The sequence below is a fragment of the Xyrauchen texanus genome, chromosome 6 (assembly GCF_025860055.1).
Source record: "Xyrauchen texanus isolate HMW12.3.18 chromosome 6, RBS_HiC_50CHRs, whole genome shotgun sequence".
Classification (NCBI taxonomy): domain Eukaryota; kingdom Metazoa; phylum Chordata; class Actinopteri; order Cypriniformes; family Catostomidae; genus Xyrauchen; species Xyrauchen texanus.
The window spans coordinates 40,105,495-40,125,249 of record NC_068281.1 but is presented as its reverse complement, the minus strand read 5'-3'; the positions used below and the strand labels follow the sequence as shown (position 1 = coordinate 40,125,249).

General features: G+C 35.9%; 1 protein-coding gene across 1 annotated transcript in view; it reads left to right on the top strand.

Moving 5' to 3' along the window:
• LOC127645721 (transmembrane inner ear expressed protein-like) overlaps positions 1-19,755 on the top strand; it is a 45,748-nt gene that overhangs the window by 19,428 nt on the left and 6,565 nt on the right. Inside the window, exons 2-3 of the mRNA XM_052129386.1 lie at positions 661-778; positions 13,134-13,283. Of these exons, the coding sequence (XP_051985346.1) occupies positions 661-778; positions 13,134-13,283 (268 nt within the window). The remainder of the gene's footprint in view (positions 1-660; positions 779-13,133; positions 13,284-19,755) is intronic.

Below are 19,755 nucleotides of genomic sequence, written 5' to 3'. Positions count from 1 at the left end.
GGATCTTCTTGGAGTCACCCGTTGAAGACGACAGTTGGTTATTTTAGCAACCACATCACATACAGTTTCCATGAAGTTAGTTCCTCAACAAAAAAGCTTTGTATCACACCTGACGTCCATGAAAACCTGAAAGACTTGTTGAACAGAAGAAGACATTCAGGTGTGGGAATAACTAAAGTGAGTGTACAGGTAGTACAGAAAGAGAAAGCTCTACTTGTATAAGGGTACAGGAGTGCAGCCTTCAAAAAAAGACCACATGAGGTGTGGAATGAACCATCACTACAGTCTAGTAGGATAGTGCAGAAGAACTTGGGCAACACATCAACACTCTGACCCAGTGCTTGACCCAACCTTGCATCAGTTCGCCATATGACAAATACCTGTTGTATTATTCGACCAAAATCACACATGTTGGTGTTTGATCTCCAGCTTGCTAACTGAGTGCTTTATTAGAATAAAACTAATTCCAGACTCCCCCTAATTTCCACTTTTCCCCTACTTTTTAATATCTAAAAATGCACTGCAAGTAATTCAAAGGCAAAAGTTTCTAACTCAATTTCTCTCCCATGTGACCACACTGGTAGTTGCTGGAGTTGTTTATCACTGCAACTGTTGTCAAAGTGCTGTATGATAATAGTTATTGTTCTTTTATCTCTACAGCTCTTGCCAACAGACCCTCCGAAAAAACCAGACCCGGTCACCTCAGAAACGGTGATCTTTTGGGGTCTACGCTTATGGCAGATTGTGGGCATTTTCTCCATGTTCATCTTAGCAATTAGTAAGTGTTTAAAAGTATTAATCTTACGTCAACATTAATGTTTATCTTACATTAACTTAAAGGAATATTCCAGCTTCAATACAAGTTTAGCTGAGTCGACAGCATTTGTGGCATGATATTGAGTACCACATAAATATATTTTGACATGCAAAAATCTGGGTTCCAGTGAGGCACTTAGAATATAAGTGAATAAGGCCAATCCATAAACATTAAAATACACAAAACCATTTCAAAACTATAGCCACAAGAAGTACACAAGATGTGTGTTAACATGATTTTAGTGTGATAAAATTGTTTAATCTTTTCTGTGTAAGGTTTTTGCCAATTTTTTTACTTTGTTACCATGACAATGTAATGTCAACAAACACTAAAATGACTGTAAAAAGACAATTTTGTGGAAGGTGCTTTTATTAAATTATTATCTTCACATTTGTGCCTTTAAACCCTCCAAAAATTGTCCCCATTCACTTCCATTGTAAGTGCCTCACTGTAACCTTGATTTTTGCTTCTTTTATTTTTTTTGCCTAAACTAGCATTTTCATTTGGCTTTCATTCTAAGCAATCAACTTTATGCCACAAATGCTGTCGATTTAACCTAACTTGCATTGGACCCAGAATATTCCTTTATGTTTATCTGACGTTATCTTAAGTCAATATGACATGGCATTCCTAACACCTTTTGCTTTCGTAATGTAACATATTAACAAGTGAGTCAGGATATTCAGCAAGACAAATATTTAGAATGGCACTTGATTTTGTAGTATAATGATTGCTATCAAACAGGTTTCCTGAACACTCCCCCCATCTTCCATTGGTAGGACAAATCAGCCTGATCTCATTATTATTTGTAGGTATTCATCTGTAACATATTTTTGTACATTTGGATAGATACAGAAACGTACAATAGGGAAATACTGACAGCATCTAAAACTTAACCGCTTTTTTATATGTACATTTAGGAATCCTTTATAAGAAATATATATTTGTAGTGTATAGTTTGTTTTTATTTACTATTTTTATATATTTTATATCTCAGACCCCACCCCTAAACATATCGATTTCTCAAAATTAATTGGAAATAAATTTGGTTTCAATATAATATTATATAGATATTTTTGAGCCTCTTATCCCACACCTAAACCTAAACCTAACCTTAACAATTGATTAACAATGTACAAATGTAACAGGACCATAAATGTAATCACAATACTTTAAATTGCACAGAAAAGTAGAGAAGTAATCCAAAAACATGTGCTGCATTTAAAGTGCTCTCTAACAGCATACAATAACTTTTTGTGATGTAGAGTATGCACAGCAAAATCCCTGGTGTCTCCACGAGTCCACTCTACAAGAGTGTTAAAAACGAACACTTAAGCTGTGCTGAATCTACACTTTCTACAGTCATGTGCAGACTGCTGGCAAATCTGGGTTTTTCTCAAATCAGATCTTTACAGGCAGACTGTTCGCACTATTAATTGCAAGTGATCAAATCAGATTTGTGCGTTCAGACGTGAGCAACCTATCTGCATGGGTTGCTTTGGTAATGATGTAGATGTACCTACGTGGCGATGCTTTCAAAACAGCTGCGGGAAAAATGGAGGTGCATCACCTTGCTCTCCAAATAAGCACCCTGTCCTGTCCTTAACTCCTCCGTTGCACAAGAAAAACTCCTCGACGGAGGAGACTGGTAAATATTGTGATGTTCCGTGCTGCAGTCATCGATTTGTGATGTCATTGTTGTGTGTCGCGTTAAGAGTGATGCAAAAGACCATTTGAAATCCGAATTGAGCAGCCAGAGTGTCCGGACTAAGACGCATCTGATCAAATCAGATTTCAATCGCATTTGAAACCAACTCCCGATGTGGTTTGAATCAGATTCAGAAAAATCTGATTTCATGTGTGTTTTTGCTGTCCAGACTGTCAAAAACTCATCTGGGTACAATCCGGATATGCAAAAAGTCTGATTTTTAGTGGCAGTCTGAACAAGGCCTTATTAGTGTTGCATGTTAAATTGCCCAAGCAGATAATTAAATAAAGTAGGTACACTCTCTGAATGATGATCAATCATTAGTGATGACACCTGCTGTTAACAAACAGAGTCTACTGAAGGAAAGAGGAACAACAAGAACAAGAGAACAAACCATCAGACACCACAACAATTGAATCTGTCTTACTGAGATTTACATCAACTGCAAATAAAATATATTATTGGACTACAATCTCTCAATATGTCATGTGAGGATGTTTAAGAAATGTGGGTTATTTTATTTTTCATATGTGCACAAAATATATTTTTAATAGATGTTTGTCTCTATTTAGTGTTGCTGATGTCATTTTGTTTCATTTGAAGTCACCATTATTGTGATTAGTGTTCACTTTGGCTAGACATTTGACCTTTGCATATATACTGTATATTATGTGATTTTTTTTTCCAGCTACTGTATGATGGTTTAAGAGAAACTTTGTGATGCACTATGGAGAGGTTCGTTTCAAGTACCTCATTGAATCATTATTCAAAGTGTAAAGAATAGAAATAATAGATTAATTTAAAGTTTGAATTTACTATGGAAATATAATTTGTAAATCATAGAGGAAAATGAGTTGTAGAGATGGGCAGCTTGATACTAAAGTACTTCCGATACTTATGTGGTATTAAGAATATCAATCCTCACATAAAACTATTGATTCTGCAGTTTTTTTTTTTACAGTTTATTTTATTATTTAGGTTACATGAATATTAAAGCATCTCATATGCTTCGAAGTGGAAAATTAAATGAGCGAACTGTTGCATGGCATCTGAACTATTTTTTTCTTCTGCTCATCTTTTTTGTAATTAACATTTTTTATTAAATCAATAATACAATAATAAAGAAAATCAAATATATATATATATATATATATATATATATATATATATATATATATATACACAAACAACATTTAAACCCCACAACCACTCCTCCCCTCCCAATCCCCAACCCCGCCCCAAACAAATATCCCTGTGGTAACATATGAGTACATATACAGAAAAAAGCAAACAAACACACACAAACAAATTTTAAATATAATAATCATACTCAACCAAAACTACACTTCTTTCTCCAGGTCCAACTCCGAGAGCCCTCCAAAAACTCAAAATAATGGTCCCATTTCACGACAAACAAATCTAAGTTACCTCGTCTTCCCAATGACACCTCTTCAAAAGCCATCACCCTCCCCATCTAAGTGCACCACTCCAGAAATGGGGGTGCACCAGCTGACCTCCAACCCCTCAAAATAATCTGCCTGGTTATCATCACACAGGTTAGAACCCAATTCTCTATGTGACTATTCCCCATATCAATGACTGCCCCAAAACACAAAGTCTGGGGCAAAATGAAACCCGAGTGCCCACCACGTCGCACACAAAATTCTGAACTTTCAACCAGAATTTCTGGATCTCAATACACCACCAAAAAACATGGGCTGTGTCTCCATCCTCCGATTGGCATCGCCAGCAGGTGAGTGTGTCTTTAAGACCAAGCCTATACAATCTAGAGGGTATATGTAATATCTTCAATTGCATAAGACACACCCTTGCATCTCTAGATGCAGACTTGGTGTTTTTAAGAATCCTAGCCCACACTCCCTCCTGCAATATTTCCACAGTTGAAATCTTTCTCTCATAATCTCTTGATAGAAGTTAAAGCTCCATCCCTGAGACTCTGAATTAGCAGGGAGTAATACACTGATGCCTCATGACCTTTTCCAAAATCAGAAATCACCACTTCCAGAGTATCTGCCGCTTTAGAGGGGTGTATGCTACTCCAAAAAACAGCACAGAGTGGGTGGCGCAGCAGTAAATACCAATAAAACTGAGATCTGGGGATCCCATAACATTGAACCAAATTTTCAAAGGATCTCAACACTCCACTATCATATAGGACACAGAGTGTAGTAACCACCCTCACATTCCACTCTGACCAGCAGAAAAGAGACTTAATACATAATTTTGGGTTCTACCAAATGCAACAATTAAATAAATGTCCGAGTTTAACACTCTAGACAATTTTGTCCATACCGAATGAAAATGCTAAATAACGGGATGTAACCAAACTTCTCCGATTTTGATAGAAAGGCTTTGCATTGGCAAAATAGGGTCAAGAACTTCATGTTCAATACCAAACCAGGGAGGGGCTCTCTCAGGTGGAAGTGACCAATGAGCCAAATGTCTGAGACCGAATGCATAATAATAAAACAAATTATTGTGTAGGCCTAATGTAACTTATTGAAATGTAATCTGGGACATTTACCATTCCAAATGAAGGACTTCACTATGCTATCAAATAGCTTGAAATAAGAGAGGGGGACTTCTACAGGGAGAGATTGTAGCAGGTAGTTAAATTTTGGAATACAATTAATTTTAATAACTTCCCAATCATAGAAAAAAGCAATGAAGCCCACCTGCCTACATTGCTTGAAAACCTTTTTATTAGGGGTTCAAAATGTACTAACTAAATCAGACAAATTTGCTGGGAATAAAATGCCCAAATACTTAATACCCTGTTTGGGCCACTGGAAGGCTTCCGGTTGGAAAGCTGTTAATGGGCAGTACGATGTCAGAGCCAATGCTTTGGATTTATCCTGAGAATTTAGAAAAGGAATAAATAATTCTGTGGAGGCAAGGCATAGATCTAGTGGTGTCTGAGACGAATAATAAAATATAATCTGCGTAAAGCAAAAGCTTATGCGACACTCTTCCCTCCACCACCCCTGGAAATTCATCTTCCCTTCTTATTGTGGCTGCTAATGGTTCCAGTGCAAGACAGAACAATAATACGGAAATGAGGGCAACCCTGCCGGATACCCCTATCCAGAGTAAAATAATCTGAAATTAATCTATTTTTTTTACCACCGCTACCGGGTGTCTATAAAGTAACTTAATCCATCCAATAAAAGTATTACCGAACTCTTAAAATCTTAAAAAGATTATCCCAATCTGCAATATCAAATGCTTTTTCAGCATCAGGTGAGATGGCAACAACTGAAGTCTGCTCATTTGCCACTGACCACATAATATTGATGAGATGCATATTGTTGTCAGAAGAGCTGCAGCTCTGGATAAACCCCACCTGATCTATATGTATAAGAGATGTCATAACTTTAATTAATCGGTTAACCACAATATTTTACTGTCTAGCTGTATCAGTGAAATTGGACAGTTCTCTTACACTCGCTTGGATCTTAGTCCTTTTTAAGAATCAGACTGATCCGGGCTTGTGTCTTGGTTGGCAGATGATTCTGATTTTGAATAAACGTCTAACAAAAGTGAAGCCAGTTGTGTAGCATAAGATCTAAAAAACTTGCCAGTAGGCAAGGCCTGAATTACCTTGTCAAGCTCCTCCAAGGTTATCTTAGAATCAAGAGAATTTGACAAAGATGTGAAACTATAGAGATCAAGATACAATTCTTTAAAATAATTATTAATATCAATGGCCAAGGTAAATATTTCACCACCATCAGATTTCATTGAGGGAATGGTAGAAAAAGACTCTCTCTGTTTTATGTACAGCCGTGGCCAAAAGTATTGGCAGTGACATAAATTTTGTGTTTTGCAAAGTTTGCTGCTTCAGTATTTGTAGATAATTCTTTTTACATGTTTTTATGGTATACTGGAAAACAATGATAAGCAGTTCATAAGTTTTATAGGCTTTTATTGGCAAAAACATTCAATACATGCAAAGAGTCAATATTTACAGTGTTGACTCTTGTTCTTCATAATGGCGATCCATTCTTGCCTTATTAGTGCTCGGAGTTGATCACAATTTGTGGGCTTCTGCTTGTCCACTCGCCTTTTGAGGATTGACCACAGGTTCTCTATGGGATTAAGATCCGGGGAGTTGCCTGGCCACGGATCCAAAATTTCAATAATTCAGTAATGATCTCCGAGCCACTTCATATTACTCTTGCCTTGTGACATGGTGCTCCATCATGCTGGAAAATGCCTGGATCATCACCAAATTGCTTCTGGATCATTGGGAGAAGTTGCTCTTGCAGGACGTTTTGATACCATTCTTTATTTATGGCAGTGTTTTGGGGCAGAATTGTGAGAGAGCCCACTTCATCCCTTAGATGAAAAGCAACCCCACACATGGATGGTCTCAGGATGCTTCACTGTTGGCACGACACAGGACTCATGGTAGCGTTCACCTTTTCTTCTCTGGACTATCGATTTTCCAGATGTCCCAAACAGTCGGAAGGGGGCTTCATCAGAGAAAATAACTTTGCACCAGTCCTCTGCTGTCCAATCCTTATACTTACTGTAGAATTTCAGTCTGTCCTTGATGTTTTTCTTGGAGAAAAGTCCTTTTATAGCAATCAGTCTGCTCTTATAATCCAATCAGAATGAAATCAGAATGATTTCACCTGAGTAGTACTCTTTCACAATATCCCAAGTGCTGCTGATATGATTAGTGAAATGATGTTAGCTGCTCATTTTGTGCCAGGGCCAAAAAACAGTGAAATTTGGGGTTTTGTGATAAAGTAAATTTTTTTGACCAATGAAGATTTTTGAAATTATTTAAAATGCATCTCATCACTCTGCACAATAAACTGACTCGAAGTATGACTGTCTTTCCCTGAATAGCCAAATCTAAACCTTCTGCGACAAAATAGCACCGTATCTATATTTCAATCGGGTCAATTCTCTGAGGCCATCAGATGACATTCGGCACTTCAGTTCTGCCTCTGCACTTTTAATATTTCCTTCCAACTCCATGAGTTCTTGTGCTTTGGATTGTTTGATGAATGAAGCATACTGTATGATCCAACCCCTAAGAACCGCCTTAAGTGCCTCCCATGCCATGCCCACAGAGGATACTGAGGACCAGTTGGTCTCCATATAAACATTGATTTCAGCCTTTATTATTTGTTGAAAATCAGGATTTTGCAAAAGGGATACATTAAAGTGCCAACTATATGATGTGGCAATACCTCTAAACTCACCAGAGTGTGATCTGACACTAAGATGTTTCCAATTGAGCAATCAACAACAGATGAAACGAGGGACTTTAAGATCTATAAAAAAGCCCTGCTCATCAACGTTAGGTGCGTAAATGTTAGCCAAAATCAACATTTGCCCCTAACTTTCTGCCAAAACAATAACGACTCTCCCTAATTTATCTTTACTGAGTTTGAGACATTTGAATTGTAGATGTTTACTTATCAGTGTACTGACTCCCCTGCTCTTACTTGAGCCAGAACAAAAGAAAATATGTCCACCCCATATCTTCCCATATTTTCCAGCTTCCTGCGGGGAAAGATGCATTTCTTGAAGAAACACTATATCATATTTATTACTTTTAAGAAAATAAATAACCTTTCTTCATTTTATGGAGTGCCCCAACCCATTCACATTCCACGTGGAGAGAGATAATCCACTCATATTAGCATTTTACATTTTGACAAAATAGAAAAAATTTATTGTGTGTTAAAAATACGATTATAAAGACCACATTCTAAAATTATTTCAAAAATCAAACCTCGAACTTCCCTCGAACCAAACAAAAAGAAAAACGATAAACACAAAGAGTCCATGTACGCCTATGAGAGTCCCTGTGGCAAATTTGCCTTCAGATTGCTCAAGTCTGGTACTTCTATACAAATTTTGTGAGACAGAATTACATAACAGAAGATAATCTATAAAACAAACTCCAGCCAATAAGCAGAATAAACACAAAGAACATGTAGATTCATTCACAAAACTGTATCAAAGGTGTGTTCCTCCACAAAACAATCTCCAGCCGCTAGCAGAACCAGGACAAATATAAAAAATAACAACGTTCAGTTTCCTCAGGCAGTCAAATGAATGATAAGTGAGACAGGTGTTTCATAAGTGCAGCAGATGACCCAATCCTTCCAATGTCCTGCAAAAAAAATACCCCACAAAACAAACTCCAGCCAATAGGAGATGAGTTCAAAGAATAAGTAGATTCATCCACAACTGCCCGAACGAGTGTTATTCCACAAAACTCCAGCCGCTAGGCGGATCCAGCACAAAAAGATGAGAAATGCACCATGACGTCCTCAGTCCATTGATTTTATGAAAGACATTGCTTGTTGAGGGCATGTAAATATTTCTCAGCCATCCTTAGTATCTATTCTCAATTTGGCTGGAAACATCAGTGCAAATGTGATCCTCCGTTGATGCAAGAGATACTTGAAGGAGTGTTACTACACAAAACAAACTCCAGCCGCTACACAAAAAGAAACAAAATGGCACTTTGCTTCCTCAGACAGTATATGCTCAGCGAGTCAAGCTCACTTGGGGGCCAAGTAAAATCTTTATCATCACTCTCAGCGGATCTGTGAGCTCGCTTGATTTCCTGCTTATGGCCTGTTATGTTGTGCAAACTCGTGAAGAGCTTGTCTATGAAATTCACCATATCTCGTCCTTCCTCATGCTCAGGAATTCCAACAATTCGGATGTTGTTTCTCCGATTACGACCCTCACATGGCACCATGCAACTCCCTCTTCCACTCATCTTGACGCACAAAAATGCTAAAACACACTAGCAGTCAGACAGCGCTCACCCTTTCAGTCACAGTGCTCATTCAAAGAGGGAGCAGTGCTTTCCTGAGGTAATGACAGAAAAGCCGTACCTGAAGTTATTAACACTAATGACAAACCTAGACGTGACATGTATCATAATGGGCTTGTTTGACTATTTTTATAGGCTTTTTTAAATTCAGATTTATTAAAGCATTGATAATGATCTGTAATCCTCGTTAATAAATGATACCCTTATGAAAACTTACAATGGCTTTAATGTAGTAATGTATTAGTAACCATGACTGTGGTCACCATGTTTTTTTCTTTTGTTTTTGTTTTTTTACATTAAGCAAGGTTTTGATAAAATTAACCATGGTTTTACTACAGCATTATTGTAGTATCCATATGGTAACTTGGTTTTAATAATAGTAACCATACAGTAATATCTATGGTTCATTTTTTTGTTTTATATGTGGTTTATCATTACTATTTTTTAAATGGTAAACAAAGCAGCCTAATAATTTTCTGTTTAGGACCATAAATATATAAAAAAATGTAAGTAATAAAAAAGTTACTAATTTTATCCAAAGAATTTGTAGAAATGTATTAGAAGACTCAGTGATATTGGCCTAAAAGTACTTGATATCAAATTGAAAAGAAAATATGTGGTTTCACACATTTCTAGTGAGTTTATAATGAAACTCAGCATACAAAACACAACAACAAACTAATTTTCAGGTTCAAACAACAATGGTGACAATCAACAAACTCATTTGCTGGTTCATACCGCAACGCATTGTGGGTGTCCACATAGTTCAGAACTCAACACTGGCACCCAGCATGCATTGCAAAAATATGTGGTTTCACACATCTCTAGTGAGATTATAATGATACACACAGACATAAAAACTCAGCATACAAAAGACAACAACGGTGACAATCAAAAAACTCATTTTCAGGTTCATATCGCAATGCATTGTGGGTGTCCACATAGTTTAGAACTCAACATTGGCACCCAGCATGCATTGCGGCATGAGCCTGAAATTAGTTTTTTTAATTATCACTGTTGTTGCGTTTTGTATGTGAAATGTTGAAGTCTGTATGTATTATTGACAGTAACTGTTCCACTTGTCACTATAGTTTCACTTTGACCCATATTTATAAACATATTCCATCTGAATTTTAAAATGATCTTATAACATTTTGGCTTTAATCTTAGAAACAGATATTAGCACTTAACCAACTTCTTTTTTTTCTCTATCATAATGTGTAATATTGCATTGGTTAGAAAGAACTCTTAGGTTGATCAAACAAAGGTCAAATGTCTAACCAAAGTAAACACTAATCACTATAATGGTGACTTCATATGAAACAATGACATCAGCAACACAAAATAGACACAAACCTCTCTTAAAACGAATTTTTGTACACCTATGAAAAATAAAATAATCCACATTTCTTAATCATCCTCACACATATTAAGAGATTGTTGTCCAATATTTTTATTTGCAGTTGTTGTAAATCTCAGTAAGACAGATTTAATTGTTGTAGTGTCTGCTGGTTTGATCTCTTGTTTTCCTTCAGTAGATTCTGCTTGATAACAGCAAGTGTAATCGCTTACGATCAATCATCACTCAGAGAGTGTATCTACATGATCTCATTAACGGTTTGGCCATTTCAACATTCAACACAACATTGGATTCAACACTATTCAGTGTTAGTTTTTAACACTCTTGAAGAGTGGACTTGTGGATACACCAAGGAGTACATGTTAATTTAACAGCAGGGATTTTGCTGTGTGGAATTAAAAGGGGTCATGTCATTAGGAATCTCATTTTGCTTAATATACTATAAAGACCTACTGTAAATCTCAGAACATAAAACTTAATCCCAATGCAATAAAAGCATTTATTGAAACCATGCTGCCAAAACACCTTGTTCTCTACTTCCACGACTTCCCTATGTCACTAAGGGTACTCATTAATCCATGACTGCCTCTATGACAACTACATCAACGCCTACTTTACATCATTGCACTCTTGACCCCGCCCACTGGCCTGGGGCTCAGTTGTAAGCACAGAGAAAGAGAGCAGGGAAAACAGTGTGGCCTTGTGTGGTCTAACTGTTTGTAAACACCAAATGTGACCCATCTGGACTATTTTGAATTAATTTAGTATATAAACATGGACTACACAGACGTCTTTGACTGTTGTCCTGTCTCTGGCCTCGCTTTTAAAAAGACGATGTGTCAAATTACTACTCAGTTTTAAGCCATATGGTAACATTAAGCTACTCCGACTTGTTGTTACTACTCAAAATACTGTTCTTTCTCCAATCTGTGCTTTTTTAATTGTTGGTGTATTTAAACACACACTAAATGGACGTCTTTAACTGTTTTGATCCATTTCCGGTGATGTACACCTCAGTACAGGATGATAGTGGAAACTTGATGTGTGCGTCTTCATTGTGCTTAGGACTATCAATGTGCTATCTATCTACAAACTATCTTCAGTTTGTAGACCCGATCAGAAACATAAGTAAACAGTTCCATTCATGAACATTTTAAATGTCATGAATGTTTGATAGTTTATGGTGCTGAAACCTTGTCTACACCGGCCACGTCCACTGATGCGACGTGACAGTTGAGGCTTTCTGCACTGTACGCATTGACTCACTTTACACAATCTTTTTTAAACCATTTATTTGTGTTGTAATTGGCAGTAGTAGTGCTGACATAATATAGAACTTAAGATTTGTTTACTGCAACGGACACTTCCATGGTAGACAGCATCATTGATTATAATGGATTCTATTGCTTTTGACTCGCCTCTCATGTCCAGACTGCGCTTGAGATGAACAGTTTAATATATTCGGATGCAATATGTTGGATGTGCGTTATGTGTCAAGGCTGAAATGTCGTTTTTTAATATTGTGGGGTTGTTCATTCTCTGCCGACTGAATTTCAGATGTGGCTGTATTTGAGGGTCTGCACGATGTTAGCCAATCAGAACAGTGGCCATTTACATTGACATTTAAAGGAGGAGCTGGGGCCAAACCTGAGCATTTAGACAGAGAGCAAAAAAATAAACAGGTTGGAAATGATCATATATTACTAAATTATGACTGTTTTGATAACTAACTTTATCAATGGACCTCAGGGAAGGGATAAAAAACTATAAAAAAAAAAAAAAGACCATTTCATGACCGCCTTTAAGTTACTGAAAATCTTGTCCTGATCCACTCCTTAAAGGCATCATATCTTAATCAAACAAATACATGACCGTGAATATGGCTTGTGGCGATTGGTCACAAGACACGTGTGAGTCAATGAGCATTTGACATCACTGAGGTAATACCTGTGGTGTAATGCTTCTTGTGGTGGCAAATTAAATAACGATTATATAAATGTAATAAGATTAAATTGATTTTTATGTAATAATAATGGATTACAGTTATACAATTTTGTATCCTGATTACCTAACATTGTTACAAGTATTCCATCACTCCCCGAAACATAATATAAATAAAATGTGTAGTTACTGTGTATTACTGTATCTATGCATATTAAACTGATATATGAGAAAGTATTTTAACATGAAAAAATTACACACTTCAGCTTAAAGATGGCTATTTATGCATTCATTTTGGACAGTTTGAATGTTTGGCATTTTGATGTCAAAGTAAACACTCAAGTGACTGTTAATGAAATTCCCTCAGAGCAAAACACCATTTACAACATCAACAAAGGTATTTTAGCTGCTGCCAGCTGCTTGTGAAGGACATTTCACTTTCAAAGATTTCAAAGCCCTCTGCCTCATTTCACAGTTATAACATTGTGCTGCATCTTCAATTGCCGAATTCCCCGGACGAAAAAAGAGATTGGTGCTCGGAATGTACAAAGACTGGCAGCCAAAACGTACGCCAACACCCTGGAGACGGTGCCCCCTCTCAATGAGCTCACAGATGTACCGCCAGGTAAGGGCCACATACATTATTTTAGGGCTGAGATATCTCTCACTGTTATCGTCTCATTTGTGGCCATCTTATGTGTCTTTGTCTTTTGTTTGTGTCTTTTTTATTAACAAGACTCAGTAACAAGTAACATGTTTTTATATGAGATTGTTTCATCGAAGAGATCCTCATTAACTGGGAGGGAGGTTTTGATTTTGATTTTGCAAAGCAGATCACTTTCAAGAGTTTATTATTATATGAATATGTGGCATCTCATTTGCAAAGTAATTTCTTTCTTTCTTTCTTTCTTTGATCAACTACACCCACTCTACCAAAAAAGAGAGAAAACATTCAATTCACCTAAAACCCATAATTGTAACATTGTAAAAAACGAATCAAGCAACGCAAATCATAAATTAAATCACAAACAAAATCAATGAACACATGTGGCTCATCCAATACAATGTTACAGATACCAACTTAGCCTTTCTTTACAAACTGTAAAAACAAAAATATTGCACTAATGTTCTTTCATTCTGTCTTTTTTGGTCCCACTTTAAATTAGGTGTCTTTAACTGCTATGTACTGAAGCATTTGATACAATTCACTTATTATGTACTTACCGGTTGTTGCATTGTACTTACATTTAACCTCGTGCAATACCACATCCTTCTGCGTGGACTGTGTAGTTTTGTCTTCACTATACGCTATGCATAATTTAATGACATTTATACCGACTCATCTCAGTTCAGGACACTCTGGGCTGTCAGTAAAGGGTTCAACTTTTTACTCACCGAGTTATGTGTCAAAACGACATGGCACCAATCTCAGCGGAGATTTTGTTTGGGAGAAACGCCAATAAATCTGGTTATCAGTGTTGTATAAAGTATCCATTTGTCATACTTGAGTAAAAGTAAAGTTACCTTCAAGGAAATGGACTCAAGTAAAAGTTAAAGTAGCTCATGAACAACTTACAACTTCAGTAAAAGTATTAAAGTAACTGATATTAAATTTACTTAAGTATCAAAAGTACAAGTAAATTGTATAAATTATGGAACAATTCATTAAACTCATTGTAACTTATTTGATTGTTGGTGCACGTCATTTACTCGCCCTCATGCCATCCCAGATGTGTAGGATTTTCTTTCATCTGCAGAACGCAAACAAAGATTTTAGAAGAATATTTCAGCTTTACAGGTCAGTTCAATGCAAGTGAATGGTGGCCAGACATTTCAAGCTACAAAAAGCAGATTAAGGGAGCATACAGATATTCATACTACTACAGTGGTTAAATCCATGTCTTCTGAAGCGATTCAGTTGGTTTTGGGTGAAAACAAACCAAACTGTAACTCATTTTCACTGTATATCTTGCCATTGCAATCTCTTGATCATGATTTCAAGCTTGATTTCACTTTCTAGTGCTTGATGCATGCGCAGAGCCCTAGGTGGCGCTATAGGGAGTGTAATCGAACTTGAAATGCTGATCGCCAAGAAGACTGCTAATGTCAAAATTATAGTAAAAAAAGGAGTTATATTTTGGTCTGTTCTCACCCAAAAACCAATTTGATCTGTTCAGAAGACATTGGTTGAAACCACTGGAGTCTTATAGATTCATCTAATGCTGCATTTATGTGCTTTAGGAGCTTTAAAGGTCTGGCCACCATTCACTTACATTGAACTGACCTACATAACAATGAAAATCTTTTTTAGTTTGTGTTCTGCAGAAAAAGAAAATTAAAGTCATACACATCTTGAACCTTGAATTTGTCTCTACCGCAACACAAGGTCTTTACCGCAACACCTAAATTTGCTGCGGTAAAGACATGTTGCGGAAATGACATTTTTGCTAATATTTTAGCTAATTGGCAGTTAGCAAGGCCTACCACATTCGTTTTTACTCTTAGCATCTTAATATACATGAATTCAACAGTAAAATAAATTATTTTTAAAATGTAGTTCAAAATACACAATTATTAAGCTGAATGGTAAGGACGCACAATAAATACTAGAGCAGAAAAGATGATGTTTACCTTATTTTTTTGGTATCTTGTGAGTGAGGTAGTGTGGTGGCCTAGTCTGTCAGCAGTGTGCTCAAGTGATAATTTCTGTTTCCATAGAAACTAGACTTGTTTGTGTTCGATAAAATTTCATAATAAAAGCTTTTTTTCATTGTTGCGGTAAGGACTCAAAAGTGTGGGACAGGCACATTTAGTTAAAAAAATCATAAAAATGATCAGTAAATAATACAAAGAATTTTAAGATGCTGTAAATGAATCTGTACATTAAACAATTCCATTTGAAATAATGTCAAATTGTAATTAAATTAGCTTATTTTATGTATCTCAACATTGAGACCACAGGTGTGGGACATTAACAAAAATGGTGTTTTGAGCTATAAATGCTTCATAATATTATATTTAATCACATTAATCAGTAATTATATTTTACAAGGTGTGTAATGGCACTGTGAATATATTTATGAAACATCAAATGACAAATTTTAACATAAATCTAAAATTTCACTGCTGGGACTTAAAAGTGCCCGTAGTTGCAGAAACACCCAAATCTGAAATTCATAAGATTTTAATTTTAATGATGATTCTTCAGATGAGATGTCACTTAAATATACCAGATAATATCCAGATAGATTCTCTGTAACACAATGTTTTGTACTTGAACAGCTGTTCTAAACTGTTCTGAAGACTAGGGATGGGCGGATCTTTCCAAAAATTATCGATACTTCCGATACTGATGTTGTATCGAAAATATCGATTCTAAATTATATATATATATATATTTTTAACTAGGGGTATTATTATTTGGTTATCATGAACAATAATCATAAGCTTCAAGTGAAATAAAAAGGATTAGGGTATAGGCCCTATTAGCAAATACTTGTGCAGGATGGGAACTGTTCTTCCGCTCATCTTAACATTCATAAATGCTGAACGACACAAACAGACAAACGCTTGCGCCGTTCAAACAAAAGAGATCAGTGCATTGTAGAGGTAATGATAGAAAATCGGAGAAACAGCTTCTGGTGTGTAGTCTAGGGTATATATATATATATATACGTCGTATGTCCTCCTATCAGTTTTAGGATTTTGCGTATGCCCACATTAAATAACATGACACGTGTGGACGCCAGAACAACGAGCATTTGACCCGGAACTTTTTCAATCTAATAACGCGATGCCGCAGCACCATTGAGTGAATTGTGTTTTATTATTACTATTTAAAAAAAAAATGAACAGAGATTCTCTCCAAACACGCTCAGAGATGTACTTAAGATGCACTGGCAAGACAGACAGTCAGACTGAGCTGATCCACCAATCAGAACCTTTTCAGACGACGGATTGGATATTTGCTAACCAATCATATTTCCGTTTCAGTAAGGGGCGGGACATTTCCAGCTTCTGATGCACAAGCATCCCTGGAGAAACGATCATTTGCACTGCAAATGTATTTATTTCCCTGCTAAATGTAAATATATGAATATACATTTAAATATAATTTATGCAGATAAACTTTGTGAAAATACTGCATGTTATTGCACCCCTGATAGTTTTTGATGCTATTTATTTCTTTTTTTTGCCCTTTACTGCTGTTCTTGGTGCATTTTCTCATGATATCAAATCATTTATATTTCTAAGTAGGAAAATAATTTCACTCTACACAGAAAAGCACATAATATTACACAAATAAATAAAAAAGCTATATATGGTAATACAAAATAAAGTGTTAAGGTAAACATTACTACACTAATATTAATGCTTAACAGTTTATTGCATATCATGAATTAGTTTATTAGTTATAATAATAATATTATTATAGTAGCATAATAAAATGAACAATAATGACAACTATTAATTAAAAGTTAATTAAAAGTTACTAGTGTTGAACTAAATACCATGGTTAAAATATACTGTATTACTGTAGTGAAATGGTTAATTTTTGTAAGGGTAAACAAAACAGAAGTCTAATCATTTTCTGTTTAGTCAAAAAAAAAATTAAATAAAAAAATAATAATGACTTGAATAATGACTAAAAATATTATTTTAAATTGCCCATTTTATCCAAAGTAATTGTAAAAAAAAAATATATCAGAAGTATTGGTATCGATGATATTGGACTTGAAAATATTGGTATCGGATCGGAAAAAAAAAAAAAGTGGTATCACCCATCCCTCCTGAAGACTAACAAGATTCATGTATCTAACCAAAGAGAACAATAATCAATCTGGTTATGTTATAGGTTACATTCAACAAATGGGAATTTTTCCTTTCACCTGATCTTATATCTTCCAATTTGTCTTTTGTTTCTGCAGCAGTGTCAGCTATGATCTGTCTTTTCCCAATGCTATTGATCTTTTTGTTCTGCTTATCTGTCTTCTCTCTCTTCATATCTTTTGTGCATTTACTCAGCTCTTGCGGAAACCTCTGCACTGCAGACAGTCTCTGATTAGGTTCAGGCTCGTGGGAGCGGACAACTTCCTGTGGGCAGGGAGGAAGATGAACCATCAAATACGTTCTCTTAGACCGACACACTCTAACGCTCATCTGCACTTCCTGTGTTTTTACTGCCTGTCCAATTATTACCATTCCATGGGCTGAATACGAGAACTGACAATTTTATAAATGCAAAACAAGAGCAAAAGAGCAATTAACATGTGAACCCTTATTTAATGTAGTCGTATTTTCTTTTACCTTGCATAGTTTTGATCATGACTTTCAAGGATGAGGCAATGCCTGTCCATGTTGGTATGTGCCTAATTTGGTTAGCTTGAGAATAATAAAAGATATGGGAAGCATTTTCTCCTTTATTTAAAAAGTTGATGAGTCTATTTATATTTGATATTTTAACTATGCACGATTATATGATTCATTCTTTTTTTAATATTTGCATCAAGCATTGTTTTTCCACTGCTGTCCATTAGAACTATTCTTGGACACAACCTACAAGTTGAGAGCTCATGACTTAGAGTAAATACGTGAAGACTTTCAAGACTCTTTATGATAAAGCTGGTGAAATGTATTGCCCGCTGTGTTTTTGAGACTGCGATTCTGCTTGTGATTAGAATCTGCTGTCTGCAGGTGTTCAAGTATATGTTAGTAAATCCGCCCAAAAGGATGCATCTTAGAAAATATAAAGTTGTGAATGAGTAAAAAGCACAGATCTGCACTTTTTCTCTGTTATCTTTCTCTGTCTGTGAAACTTTCTACATTCTGTGTGTCTGCCTATGCCTGTTTCAAACTGAATAAACACTTTAAAAAAAAGGGAAAGTGTTTTTGTGTACTATTTATCAATGCTTCAATGCAAGAGTTCAACCAAACATGCAATTTCTGTCACGACTTACTCTCTTCTCCATTTCGTTTCAATTCTGTATAACTTGATTTTGCTGAACATAACAAGAATCCATTAGGAATGTGTTGAATTTGCTGTAGAGATTTGCTCTAGGTCTCAATAAGAACCTCGGTGGACATAGCAAACAAGGCAGGTAGTAAAATAACACTCCTTTTAATGAAAATACTCAGCCATATTACATAATGGATAATATACAGTCATCCGATTGTTTTCGCAAAATAAACGCTGACAGTTCAGGACCGGAGAGGATAAGCGGAGAGGACTTGTATCACCCTGAAGGGGTTTATTTTGTGATAACAACTGCCTGAGTGTGCATTATCCCACTTATTTATTGGCTTCTAACCAGATAAATAAATACATGGACTAAAAATATTGATTTGCATCTAAATTATGGAATTATGTGAGAAGAAATAAATCACTGAACAGCAGAAATCCACCTCCGGCTCAGTTCTATTGGTGTTAATTTTGTCATTAATGAACATCTACCTTCTCATTATGACACACTCTAACTCTCATCTGCACTTCCTGTGTTTTTACTGCCTGTCCTGTCCAGTTATAACCATTCCATGTGCTGAATACGAGAACTGACAATTTTATAAATCCAAAAACAAGTAACTTCTCATTATCCAGCTCATTAAAAGACCACTAGCCAAATAAATAAATAAATGCACATGAAACATTTATTTTAGTTGAAATGATTGATTATTGAGGTCTGATGCTGTTGTCACTCAGAAATATCAGATTGCTAGATGGCGCCATTGACCAATCAGAATCGAGTGTTCCAGAGAGCTGTGTAATAAACCTGTACAACTCAGATCTTCTTCTCTCCTAGCATGATTAACTCTCTTATCTTTTTAACAATTGAGCACCCCAACACACAGGACACAACAGAATGTTCACACTGCTATTTTACATGTGAAAGCATAGAGTGACCTATGAACCTTAAAGTAGCATACTAGTAGTTCATATGGTTCATAAGTCTTTGCTATTCACACATTATCCCCTCCGCCAATGCTCTCAATTCTCTCATTCTGCGATTTTGCATATTCAAACTTGCTGTGATGTGCTTAATGCAGATATGTGCTAAAAGTTAACTGTGTTTACTTTTAGGAGTGCACTAGTACATCAATGG